The 14,472-nt window shown below is 43.0% G+C and overlaps 1 protein-coding gene across 2 annotated transcripts in view; it reads left to right on the top strand.

The window, feature by feature from the left end:
• Positions 1 to 14,472, top strand: part of Kif6 (kinesin family member 6) — a 291,775-nt gene that overhangs the window by 76,837 nt on the left and 200,466 nt on the right. For both annotated transcript variants that reach the window (XM_085832936.1, XM_021149143.3), the window contains exon 7: positions 14,122 to 14,328. In XM_085832936.1, coding sequence (XP_085689062.1) covers positions 14,122 to 14,328 — 207 coding nt within the window. The remainder of the gene's footprint in view (positions 1 to 14,121; positions 14,329 to 14,472) is intronic.

The raw sequence follows: 14,472 nt of genomic DNA, 5'->3' as shown, positions 1-14,472 counted from the left end.
TATTTGCACAGAACATTTTTATTTACTTTGTGTGTATGTGTGTGGGTGTGGTATGTTGACTGTGGAAGTCAGAGGACAACGAACAAAGATTATTTCTCTCCTTCCACTGTGTGGGTCCTGGAGACTCAACTCTCCTCCTTGAGCTTGGTGGCAAGCTCCTTTTCTCTTTGAGCTATCATATCTACCCGATCCTTGCTGTCACTAAGCTCTGAACATCCTTCAACCTTGGTACTTTCTTCCGTTTTTCTCTTGGAGTGTTCTGGTATGTCTGGCTGACATGCTGACTCCATACCTTGTTTACAGAACCCATATCCATGGAAACTAGAAACACAGCCTGCTCTATAGTAGTCAGTCAGTTTTTAAAAATTGAACTAGTAAGATGGCTCAGTGGTTAAGAGCACTGCCCGCTCTTCCAGAGGTCCTGAGTTCAATTTCCAGCACCCAGATGGTGACTCACGACCATGTTATACAGAGAGACTTTGTCTCTGGAAAACAAACACAAAACCAAAAATCAAACAGAAAATTATTGAAGGAGTCAGTACTGATGAAGTAACAGTCATATATTAAGCAAAAATAGTCTTATTTTATATATGTCTTTTAGATCTTTTTGTTCTTGTATTGTCAAATCAATCTTTATTCCATGTGGTTTTTATGTTGTACCTTATTCTGAGATGAATATTGCTATAACTAGGCAATGTTTTATTGTTTTGTATTGTTGGTCTTTGGGGCTGGAAGGACAGTTCAATAATTAAGAGAACTTGCTGAACTTTAAAGATTTATTTATTTATTATATGTAAGTGCACTGTAGCTGTCTTCAGACACACCAGAAGAGGGCATCAGAACTCATTACGGGTGGTTGTGAGCCACCATGTGGTTGCTGGGATTTGAACTTCGGACCTTCGGAAGAGCAGTCGGGTGCTCTTACCCACTGAGCCATCTCACCAGCTTGCTGAACTTTAAGAGGAGCCCAGTTCAGATTTCAGTGTTCATGTCAGGCATCTCAGAACTGTCTCTAACTCCAACTGCAGTAAACCCAGTACCTTCTTATGGGCTTCAAAGATATCTACATTAATTTGCATAGACAAGCCTATAAACATAAACACACACACACACACACACACACACACACACACTTAGTAGAAGCCAAAAACAACTTTGTTTTGAATGCTTGCTATATGTCAGACATATCCTTCTTAGATTTTATATATGACATCTATTAGAAATATACAGTGCAATTAGATAGTATTTTTTAAAAATATCGTATTTTAAAAATTATGTGTATGTTTGTATAAGTCTATGTATACTTATGTACATGCAAGTCCAGGTACCCATGGAGACCTGCAGGAGGTCTCAGATCCCCTGAAGCTGGAGTTACAGGCATTTGTGAGCTGCCCCCATGTGGACCCTGCGAGACAAATGCTGGTTCTCTGCAAGTGCTGCAAGGGCTTGTAATTGCTGCACCATCCTCTCCAGACCCTGAATACTGATAATATGCTTTGACTGGTAGTGTAATTTGAGTTCTACTCTCATCAAGCCTAGCCTAGTGGTATCACATGAACTTCACACTGAGATCTACTGTGCCCATTAAATAAGCCAAGTTGTATGGTAGAGGCATCTTCAGAATGCTAATATGGACACACTCATCGCGACAGGGACACAATCTTCTAGATAGAAAAACTGAGTCCGAGAGTTTGCGCTGATCTTTAAAATTCTCATTTCTAATTAAAGCTAGCAGAAGGCAGTCATTTTGACCCTCTTCCCAGCTACTGAAATTTGTTCACAACAGTAACAGAAAAAGAAAAAGAGAAAGGGGGAAAGCCATTTTCTGCAAACCAAGGAAACAGCTATAACCTCAAGCTGTGAGAGATCCTGCCAAAGCCCATGAAGCTTGAATTATGGTAAGCGAGGGTGCTAAGCGCCAACACGTGTATCTTTCAACCTCAGACAGGATAGAGTTTCTCCTAAAGAAAGGGCCACAATTCTCCAACACAGATCCGATGATCCTCTGGTTAGGGTGATGAGGTCTGAGCAGAGGAGAGTCTAGGCATGTAATATAGATATTCACACTGAATCACGGACGGTAGGGGCCAAAGAGAAACCTTAAATGCAGGCCATCTGAAGGTCAGTGGTCTAAGTCATGCCAAATGCTAGCCTTTGGTGAGCGGGGCTCAGAGAGACAGTGATTTAAGGGGCTTCATACGAGCCTTTCCAGACCCATTACTGCAGACCATTGGCAGAGTTTATGCTAGTAAGGTCAAGAATGTAGCAGTCCAGAGTGGATTAATGTATTCAACACAAAATCCTAGTGTGAATACTTCCTGATTAACTCATAAATAATCAGAACGGAAACAGCCCGAAACCTGGGCACGTGCTGTGGAACAGACCCACGTATGTGCTGTGAATCACGGATTGTCACCTTTGTTGAAAAGCTAATTCCATGAAGGAGCTCAGGGTGTGTTTATCATCTCAAATACATCCCCTACATTCAGTATTTCTTCTTTTTTTTAAAAAAAAAGCATAAATCAATAGAGGAGTTGAAAGAAAATAATTGCAACACCTAGCCAAGAAAACTTGAACTGGGAATAAGCGAAAGAAGGTAAACCATGAACCAGGTAAATGCACACTTAAAAGAAGAAAAATAAAACAGGAGGAGGGGAGAGAGAGGGGACCTGAACACCGCAAGTAGGAGGGAGAGGAGAGTTTGAACACCAACCATCAAGCTTCGTACCTAAGAGCCAGGGACGCAGCTCACTGAGCCAGAGAGCCTGGTCTGTCAGATTGAGGAGGCAGCCTTTCCAACCCTAAGGTCTGAAATCATGGTGCTACTTATTAACTCCCTGTGACAACACAACTTGGTGTGTGTGTTTTGTGGCTACAAAGAGCATGCTTCATCCTCACAAAGTAATAACTCATTATCTCCTCGTAAAATTCCAATGTAGCCCGGCCTTTTGGTGTGACAACCCTGCTCATTAGTGTTGTAAATGTCATCAGCGCTCCTGAGAGGATCCGAAAACGATTTACAGTCTTAAAGGACAAAGTCATCTGGTGCGATAATCACAGAGGGAAAAAAATGCTTTTCAGAAAGTAAACTGAACGCAAAAGAGTAGAGATGATGTGTTACATAATTGAGATGGGTTAATGATTGCCATTGAAGATAAATGCAGCTCTGCATCTTCAGGCAGACAGCTGAAAACAAGGGCATATTTGGACATCTGGGGTTATATACATTCATGCTCACCAGGGAGCAGTGAATGTCATAGGTAGACTGTGTGGATAATAGTTTGAAGTATCTCATGTGCAAAGGGTCATGTCTTGCCTGTAACTTTGAGAAACTAACACAAAACCTTATTTCTACCCAGCTGTCCTATTATGTTATCTGAGAGCTTAATAGACTTCGCTAAATATGACTGTCAGTACCCAACCATGCCATGGATCAAAACTGGCCATTCATGGAAGGTCTTCTGTTTGCAAAGAGGATAGGAATTATGGGGAGCCTGACCGGCTAGTGGTGGGACCCAGCGATGGCTGGCTACTGGAAACCATTGTACTAGGTGGACAGCGCTGGATGGAGACATGAAGATTCATGGTCTCCATCTGTCTTCAGTGCTGGGCACCAGCTCGGAGGTGCTTATAAAACGCTACACCCTCAGTGAGGCAGGAGAAAGAAGACATGAATGAGACAAAAAGCACTGGCGCTTGCCTCCTTATCTCTGTTTCTTCAAGGAACTGACTGGTAGTCCTGATGCATTGCTTATGGCTCATCAAGAATTCTGGAAAACCGGTCGAAGGTCAAGGTCCGCTCTTGGCACACAGGAACTATTTATTCATTGTCAGTTGTTATTAGGGTTTGTTCCTTGCACTGCGTCCGAGCTGAGAGTCCTTTTAAGGGGTTTTACATGATCCAAAATAAGCTTCAGTGACTGATTTGATTTTGTTTCGGATTGGACATTTGGAGCTTTGCCAAATTCTAACAGGAAGAGATCTTCATGGCCAGAAAGATATGTAGAATGTTCGCAACGGGAAACTATTATTAGGTGACAATTATTAGGAGAGATGGGACTAAGCCACCTTCACTCTGGAGCTTCCCCACTGAGTGACACTGTCCTCCGATTCATGTCTTTTTCTGGTCTCAATGTCCAGACTCAAAGACTGTGCAGAGACTTGGCTGTCACATTCAAGTTTTGTAAGAATAAAGTGGTGTGAGCGTACAGCAGAATTCTGCTTGGTGCATTAGTCCCACTTGTGTCCTAGATGTCTGCACAGTGGAACATAATGGACGTTTTCATCTTACCTGTCACCATCAGGCGGATAGATCAGATGAAATTGTTTACACTAAAGGTTTGAAGGAAGCAAGCGCCCCAAATTCTTGAGAAATGTATTAACCCTCTTAGCTTGATATTGTTATTAGGTATTATTTCAGATATGCCCATAGTCAGATTTGGAAATTTTAAAGCCAGTCTGGATTTTAAAGGGCAGAAGATACAAATAATCGAGTTCAAGCAATGAAAAAAATGGCAGTAGCAGAAAACCAAGATGAGTTTCTTGCTGTCTTTACAAGCTGCATCCAGCTGTGATTCTTCTGCAGCCACCTTTGTAAAAAGACAAAAAAAAAAAAAAAAAAAAAAAAGGGGAGGGGACTTTTGCGGTTATATGTCTGTCCTTACACAGAGAGCAAACCTGTCTTCTAGTAGACAGTATAGTGATCACTCAGGCTGAGAAGAAGGGCTGATGACTGACCAGGACTCCTTTTAAAACTACTTTGCTGGGGCTGGGGAGACAGCTGAGTTGCTAAAGTGCTTGCTATGCAAGCATGAGGATCTGAGTTCAAATCCTCAACATTCTTGTAAACTCTGGCCTCACTGTGCCTACCATCTCCGCCCTGGCAGGCCTGAAGCAGAAGCAACCCTGGGCCTGGCTGGCTAGTAAGGCTAGCCATTTTAGTGAGATCGATTTAGTGAGAGACCCTGTCTCAAAAAATACTGTGGGGTTAACCAAGGGAGGATTGACTTGTAGCCTCCACAGGCAGGTGCACATGTGTGCACTTGAATACACATGTGTACAACACATGCATGTGCGCGCGCTGGCACACACACACACACACACACACACACACACACACACGTGATTTGTTTTTTTGTTTTAGGTACTGTGTGGATACCCCCCTCCCTGTTTGTCATCCCTTCCTCTATTTCCCTAACTTTGATTTTGACATAACTGCCTTTGACTTTGGCTTCTCTGAGAAACTGCCCAGAGGGAGGCAGTCTTCTGATCTCTGACCTCTCACAGGGGAAATTTCCACGGAACCATCACCAATTCGGACATTAAGTTTTCTTAAAAGCATTAAAGCCACCCAAAGATTATTGAGGATGTGAAAATCATATCTCTGTCAAACCGATTCCAGACATGCTAGGAGAGTCTGTAATGGAGGCACCAGGCTGTTCTTATCAGAGGGGTGAATCGTAATTGCTAAAAACCTTCTCATGTGTTGTAGATTGCTCCGAAGCATTTTATTCTACTTTTAAATAAAATTGCTGCACCTAGCCTATTTTTGTCTTTCACAAAGCTACTTGGAGAATATGCCAGATAAGAAAAAGACCCAGGATTCTACAACTGGAGAAATAATTCTCATTACTTCTTCTGAAAGCCAGATAGATTATATAGCGAAAAGTCAGAACAGAAAATAAAAAGTTTACACTATTTAATTCCAGTAGAGAGATTCCCAGTTGGAAATATTTTTCTTCAAGGTGCTGACAGTTTAAATGAAATTGCCCCCTTCCCACCACCTATAGACTCATGGCATTAGAACACTTGGTCCCAGTTGGTGGTGGCATTTGGGGAAGTTTGGGAGGCAGGGCCTTGCTCCTTGCTGGAGAAGTAAGTCACTAGGGACAGGGTTTGAGAGTATAAAGACATGACCATTTTCCAGTTTGTTTTCTTTCTCTCTCTCTCTCTCTCTCTCTCTCTCTCTCTCTCTCTCTCTCTCTGTGTGTGTGTGTGTGTGTGTGTGTGTGTTGTGCTTGTGGGTCAAAAAATGAACTCTCAGCTTCCTGCTGTCTGCTGCCAGGCCCCCCATTAGGATGGCCTCTTACCCCTCTGTATCTATAAGCCAAAATGAATTGCTTCTTCCGTCAGGTCCTGAAGCTGCTCCTGATGCCTGATGTTGGTCATGGCATTTTATCACATCAACACAAAAGTAACTGAGACAGAAGTGTTCTAAAACACCACGACCAAACAGCACGACAAGAGTCTATGGAGTAAAGGGCTAAGCCACCCGGCCTAGTGTCTCAGGCACTTACGCTAGTACTTCAAGAGCATCGTGAGCCTCCTAATCCAGTCCTTTTCATATGGAAGAGCTGGATAAGAAACTGTTTAGCCAGTGGGGTCAAGGTTAGGCAAGGCTTAGTTAATGGTGGGGTTTAACCTGTAGGGTATGGATAGCAGACACGTAGAGAGCCCTCTTGGGTTGACAGTATTTCCAGACTTCACTGGAGAGCGAGTGAACATAGAAAAGAGTGTGTAGACTCTGTTCTAGAAGGCACTGCCAAGCAACATTTGGAGAGGCTGGATCTCTCCATGTGCTGGTTCTTAATTACCTTGCCTTGGGCAGCCATGGGCAAAACCACTATAATGGCACGTTCAGTCTAAAAGAGACATCTACTCTTAGATTAGTAGAAGTTCTTGCAATTTTGCTGCATAATTGTGTAGTGATTTAGGATTAAAACAAACAATAAAAGGCTTAGGTACACAACAATGGTGCATACACACACACACACACACACACGTTATTTGAGGCATTGATGGCTGTCTTAACTATCCATGATTATTTCTGAAGTGAACTGAAAATAAATTAATATTACAAAAGTTGTAATAGTGCCATGTGTGAACACAGCACAATTTTACTCAGCTGGATGTTGCTCCTACTGACAGCAGATCCTGGGTTGGGGTTGTACAGAAATCAAGATTGCAGAGGGCAGGATGCTGAAGACTTTCATGTAGACTCCAGAGGGAAGTCAGGGATGCCAGGCAAGAGAAAGACCAGGCCAGCTACAAACAAGGAGAACACAGGGCTGCTCATAGTCTGCCACCAGGTATCTGGGCGAGCCTGGATTGCAACTGCGGGATTTAACATGTCCTGCCTGAGTATTGGTCTTGCTCTGCTCTGATCGTTCCTGAGTCATCTTGAATTTCTCTCACTTGGGATAGGAGTGTTTGCTTTGTTCCACTGTAAGTTTACATAATGCTTAAAACTATTATTTATGAGTTTGTATATAAGGATTGTTTTGCGTCTCAGGGAAGGACTGTGTGAGCAGGCTTGAAAATGTAAAACAGTGGTTCTCAACCTATGAATGGTGACTCCCACAGGGGTCACAGATCACACATCCTGCATATCAGGTATTTTCATTACAGTTCATAACAGTAACAACATTATAGCTCTGAAGTAGCAATGAAAATAACTTTATGGTTGGGGGTACCCACAACATGAGGAACTGTGTTAAAGGGTCCCAGCATCTGGAAGGCTGAGGGTAAAGGCAGCCACATCTTTGAAAGGGTTCCAAGAATATGCATTGAAGCACTGCTGTAGAGACTTGGGAAAGGGTGTTTCTGTCTATACTCAAGACAGTTATTTCTCTGTGATCGTCAGTCTTGATTGACAACCTAGTCATATTTAGAACCACCTAGACTAGAAAAATATACTCGGGGCATGTCTACAAAGAAAGCCACCCTGCATGTGGACATCAACATCCAACAGCCTGGGGAATGGGGTGGAGCTGAAGTGGGTGGAAACAATCCCATGAGGATGGATGCAAGACCCCCTCCCATCTTTTGTTTCTTGGTGGGCATGAGATGAGCCATCTCTGCTCTGCACCCCTCCCACCATCATATTCCTCTTGTCTCAGACCCCAAGTGATGGCTCCAGCTGACCCTGGACTAAAACTTCTGAAGCTGTCAGCTCAAATCACAGTTCTTCCTTTTAGATTTTTTTCTCAAGTGTCTAACACAACAACAAAAGGTCTGATTTGTAAAAGGATGTAAAGAGGAGGGGAAGGTGTGTGGCAGCATTTGTTCAGAAGCCAGGTGGAAAATGTTCATACCTGCTAGCCAGAGAGAGCAGATGTCTTAATCCAATATGGTGGCTCTCCTGATCCTAAAGTGCCTACTAATTGTTTGGATGAGGACATGTATTTTCATTTGTAGAAAGAACAAAACTGAAGGAAAAAAAATGAACTTATAGATTATGTTAGATCAAAAAGAGTTAATGTGTGCATGTTTATGTATATGTGTATATTTGCGTAATTTGGGGAGGATATATGTTTGCGTATATGCATGTGTATATGTTTGTAGTTTTGTCTGGTGTATATTTGTAGGTGCATGTGTGTATGTGTGTTTTCAAAGCATAAGGAAGGGATTATCCCATGTAGCATAATAATACTTTGTAGGTACTGGTTGTCAATTCTAGATCTAGACAGGTCTGATTTCAGGAGGCGATACCTAGTGTCCTCTGCTAAGGCTCGACTGTACTTCCTCCCTGGGTGTCACAGATGCTGCACTTACTAAGTCTGCCGTGCCTCTGCCACAGTTAAAGGATTTAGATAACTGCATTGGAAAAGGTTGTGATAAAATTGTTACATAAAGCACCCTTGAAGGAAAAGGAGATATTTAGTCTTAGGAAGCATGTTGCACGAATTCAGAAATATGAATAGGGTAGATGCAATCAGACATGTGATTTTGCAAATGCTACCCTATGGAGAATAGTTGGTGAGACAAGAGGAGATGTAAGAAGACTAGGAGAGAAGGTCGAGTAATAACTGGTCAGTTGAAAAGAGGAGTTTCAGGCCTCCAGGAGCAGAGTGCATTGGGCTTCCACCTATGAGACACACAGAGAGAAAAAAACAGATGTGACTGTTTGCAGGGGAACATTATGTTCAATATACAGGCAAGCATAAGCATAGGCTGAGATGGCTCAGCACTAATGAGCTTGCTACACAAGTACAATAATCTGAGTCGATCCTTCACAATATGTGTAAAAAGAGCATGTGTGGAGGCATGTGACTGCAATCTAGTGCTGGGAGGCAAACAGTAGGGCCCCTGGGCCTCACAGGTCTTGCCCAACCAGGGAACTCCGGGTTCAGTGAGAGACCCTGTCTCAAAAACTAGTACAGTTCCCTGTCTCACACTGCGATAAAACACCACGACCAAGACAGCTTATACAAGAAAGGATTTAAATGGGCTCACAGTTTCAGAGGGCTGGAGGCCATGATGGCAGAGGAAAGGCAAGGTGGCAGTCACAGCTAAGAGTTCACATTGTGATCTACAAGTGGGAGGCAGAGAGAGACCTAGTGACACAGGCAGCTTCACCAATTGGACAGGAAGTATTCAAGGATATGAGCCTATGGGTACTGTTTTCATTCAAACAGAGAACAATTAAGGAGCAACATTCAAGGTTGACCCCCACAAAGATCAGCTTCACTGTTGAGCCATGCATCTCCCCACCCCCTTGCTTCCCTTTAAATTTGAGACATGACCTCCGATTAACCTAGAATTTGCTGGGTAGCTTAGGCTGACTGGACAGTAAACTTCAAGGATTTTCCTACCTTCACCTCCTGAAAACTGGAATGACTAATGTAGACTGTCATGTCTGGCTTTTTATGTGGGTGCTGGGGACTAAACTCGGGTCTTCTTGCTTGAATGCTTAACAAGTCCATTTCAATGTCAACTTGCTAGGACCTAGAATCACCTGGGATGGGAGCCTCAGTGAGGAATTATCTAAATCAGATTGACCAGTGGACAGTTCTTTGCAGGTGTGTGTGTGGGGGGGTGGTGATTGATGTATAAAAACCCTATTCACTGTGAGTAACAGCATTCTCTCAGGGCCTGAAGGGGAGAGGGGAAGGCTAAGAGCAAGCAAACAAGCAAGCAAGTAAACATGCAGTTTGCATGCCTTAATCCCTCTCTGTTCTTGACTGGGTATGCTGCTTCAGGTTCCCAGCAAAGTGACTTCTTTAACACATGGAATGGTAAACTGGAAAAAACCTCTTTCTCCCTTGTTGCTTTCTGTCCAGGGTGTTTGTCATAGCAAGAGAAACTAAACCAGAACATGTGACCGATACTTACCACCCTAGTGGGCATGCGTCTCCCTCACCTCATAGCTCTCCTTACACACACCTGGACTCTCACGTCTGATGAGATTTCAAGTTCCTTGAGATCCAAGGCCAGGTCGTATTTTCCTTCGTTCTCTGTACCACCTAGCACAGCTATCTACAAAGACTGACACAGAAACACAAAAGCTCTCTTCGTGCAGATGATTAATCATCCCGAGGACTTTTCCAAAAGTACCGGCAATTGCCAGGAACACATTTGCTTAAAACATGTGCTCAGTTTTGAATTGAATCTGCCTAAATGGTGCCATCTGTTCCCGGGCAATTTCAGAAACGTTCAAATACAGGGTTGTTGTTTTTTTTTTTTTTTTTCATTTGTTTGGTTGGTTTGCTTTTGTTTTTTGTTTTGTTGTTTTGTTTTGTTTTGTTTTACCTTTAAAAGGACGCGGGAACTGGCATGCCCATGTGGCACGGAGACTTCCCTGACTAAACACAGAGCAGACGTGGACCCATCCAGTGACACAGAACCACATGAAGAGCATTGTCTGAGGTCTAAGGAAAATTTTATCTAAGAAGACACCAACAGCTACGTCACGCAGAAAGCATTTATGAGACAGCTCGAGGCATGGATTCCTACAGTATATTACAGCCCTTAATTGCAGACTCCAGAATGTACTGATTTTTGTGAATGTTGTATTCCTTTGATATGGGCACACAATTTCCAATACTCATTAAAGGACTGGGCTCGGTGCTGGTTCAGCATCAGCAGCTTGGAAAGCAGGGGCAGCTGTCCAGGGGCTCCACTGTGCGATCCGATCCCATCCTCACCTGCTGATTGACTTTCAGTTCCATCCATAGACTTCATGGTCTCATGAAAGCACCAATGATGTGCTGAAACCTGTGTTTAAGTTCCGCAAATAACTCGCAGCCACTTCCAGAACACCTCAAGTCAGGTTCTATATTTGAGTTTGTGGTTTTACATGCAGCTATTTGTTGACCCACTTCAGCATGTGAGAGAGAGGGGAGAGGAAGAGGGAGGGGAGAGAGAGGGAGAGGGGGGCAGAGGGGGGAAAGAGGGAGAAGGAGACAGAAAGCGACAACTTACACGCTGCCTAGATTTCGGTCTAGTTCTTGTGGCAACAAATGACGGGCCACATTTTCAGCCTATTTAACTTGTTTACTGCATTGTATTCTCCAAACTGTTGCCAGCATTTTGACATCTGTATGTTTCGCTAGCTGGTGTGAATCAACCATGGTTTGTATCACGAATTTATCTCGACAGAAAGAATTTCTGATTTAAAACACATCAGCGTGTGCTTCTCCATCTGTGTACACGTGGATCCACACTGAAATCCTTTGGTTCAGAGCTGAATGACTATGAATTCATTCGCATGAGTGTTTGTCGGGAAAGGTCTGGTTTTATTGACAGCACAATGCTGCTGACCCATTGCTTGCGTTGTTTAAATCATACCACCTGCCGAGCTTTATAGAGAATAAATGACCGGTTCCTGATGTTTTCAGTCTTCAGAATTTGCTTCTGATGGTTTTAAATGATGGTGATGATGATAATAATAATAATAATATAAAACTGCATTAATCCAGTCCCTGACAGAACCCTTGTTTCCTCTAAAACCTCGAGAGCCAGGCCTCCATTCTCTGTGCCTCTCTTACGATTCTGGTACTCTAAACTCCCATGCACTGTAATGACCCTTCATACTCTTCCGACAGCATTCAGGACCATTTCTAGCCCAAAGGTTACAACTCTTCCACATCCTTGCCACAAAACACTCTCAAAGGCCTAAGACCCACAGCCAGGCTTATGTTCCAATGTTCCCACTTCTCAGGACCAGCTTTCTATCTTAGTTTCTTTTCCTCTTGCTGTGGTAAAATATTCAGCAAAAGCAACTGAGAGAGAATGAGGTCAGTCCAGATCACAGTTCTGGGCTCAACCCATGATGGCAGAGGAATCGTGGGAGTGGGAGCTTGAGAGATCCACTCACACTGCATCCTGCATCAGGAAACACAGGAATGGAGGTAAATGCACACTTGTTGATGCTTGTCTCCCACCATCCAAGGTCCCCTGCCTACAGCTGAGATGGCTTTTCCCACAGAATTCCCCACAGCCATGTCCAGATGGTGCTAGATTCTTTCAAGGTGACAGTGGGCACTATCACAAGTCTTTTGCCGGTAAAGCAGGAGTCCCTTTGTTGGCCTTTCTCTTCCATCCTTCCAGAAGGCCACCACTATTATTAATGGCCCATAATTTCCTACTTTGATGATGTAAGTTTAGAGGTCACAGCTGCAAATGTGGTCGAGAGCACCAGTATTGTGAGCAAGTAAACTCCACTGCAACATTCCTCACGTTATTCTAACTCAGCCTTCTGTTTTACAAATGCATCATTGTTTATGACAATCTTTCCTGAAGGCTACAACATTTTACCTTTTCCTAGGCTATTATCTCCCTTGTTCCAGATGTCCGTCTAGGCTGTACACCTGGCACCACATTGCTGTTATCTTAAAGATGTTGAGACGACCGTCCTGATTTATGTATCTCTGGGTACACCTTCTCGTGGCTGCTCTCTAGGAAATAGACATGGTGTTTTACTGCTATGTCATGGGGACTCTGCATTTGCATTATTGCAGCATATTGCTAAATTTCTTTTTAAAATACTCTTAATTTGTATTCCCATCAGCAGTATGTGAAGGTTTTCATACCCTTATGTTTCCACCAGAATTTATTTCCTTAGTCTTTGTTTTTGTAATTGTTCAGCCTGATGGGCGTGAAATAATTCATCTTTATAGTTCTAAGGTCTACAGGCATTGTTTATAAAATTGGGCAGTTTTTCAAATGCTCCTTAAGGATCTTTCTGATTTTTTGAGTTATCTAGTCATCTCCTCTTCTCATTTTTCCAAGTTGTTGTTGTTGTTGTTGTTTTTTTTTTGGTTTTTTTTGCTTGTTGATATTTTAAAATATCAATTACTACCTTACAGGGATTACAGTATGCTCATGGATTTACTTTTCTTGATGTTAAAGTTGTGTTGTTACTAAGCACGTAGTCCACTCCGGCATTTATTTACATGCACAGTATGAAAAGGTAGCCTTAATTACTTTGGTGTGCGCTTGTGGGTGGGGTGTGCATGCACATGCACGTAAGCACCTGCAAGTGTTGTGAACTCATGTGTATGTAATGCACACATATGTGCATGTGTGCTCACCTATGTGTGCCTGTGTAGAAACCCGAGATCACCATCAGGTGTCTTTAGCATTCATTTTATATAACTTCTTTATAATTCCATTTCTGTTGTTTTCACTCTGAATAATTATGTTTCCTCATACATTCTTGATGGGTGATTAGAACTAATTGATTTCACATTTTTATCTTGCAAACCCAGTAAACTTTATCCTTTTCCTCCTATGTGTGTGTATATGTGTGTATTTGTGTATGTGTGTGTGTATGTATATGTCTATGTGTGTATAGTATTTGTATGTATGTGTGTAGTATAGTGTGTTTGTGTGTATGTGTGTGCGCACAGTACTGTGTGCATTTGGACGCTAGAGGTTGGTACTGGGTGTCTTCCTCAGTCCTCTTTACATCCCACTGATGGGTTAAACTCTTTGGCCAGTGAGCTCCTGGAAGTGGACCTGTCTCCTCCACTCCAACACTGTGCCAAGCTCACAGACATACGCAGCCATGCTAGGCTTTTTCACAAAGGCTCTGGGAATCCAAGCTCAGGTCTTGTGCTTGCATTGCAGGGACTTAACCATGTTAGCCACCTCCCTAGCCTTAAATGACTCCATATTTCTTCCAGTAGGATGCCTTTGTCACCTTCTGAATCAACCCATCTGTATTTATGGCCAGTCATCCAGCAGGCAAGAACACACTGAAAGGAACAGCCTTTGCCAATCTTACCCGTAACTGTTGGCTTCATGGGAATGCTGTGCTACTAGAAATGCAGTTTGCAATCCTCTATATCCTCTAATGGTTCTCACGGTCACCTTATACATTTTGTAACTTTTCTTTAGACTCCTATGAATCAAGCTTCAACCCGATCACACTGTATTTTCACTGTGCACTTGAGCAGCAAGGAGCCAGGTTCTGCCACCGTCCGACATGCTAAGCTCCATCTGGTTGACCTGGCAGGGTCAGAGCGTGTCTCGAAGACTGGAGTCGGGGGCCTGCTTCTGACAGAGGCCAAATACATCAACTTGTCCCTACACTACCTGGAGCAGGTGAGTTGGGTGGAGCGGGCTCAGTTGTGTCTAAGTGTGCTAGTTGTACTACATGGCAGATGGTCTAGTCTCTGTTGTCTGTCTCAGAATTATGGTGAAGTATGCATAACAACATTTATCTTTTTCATAGTTCTTTTAAATGTG

This window comes from Mus caroli, unplaced genomic scaffold, assembly GCF_978045245.1.
Source record: "Mus caroli unplaced genomic scaffold, Mus_caroli_1 scaffold_18, whole genome shotgun sequence".
Lineage (NCBI taxonomy): Eukaryota > Metazoa > Chordata > Mammalia > Rodentia > Muridae > Mus > Mus caroli.
The sequence above is the reverse complement of the archived record's forward strand: the minus strand, read 5'-3'. Positions and strand labels throughout refer to the sequence as shown.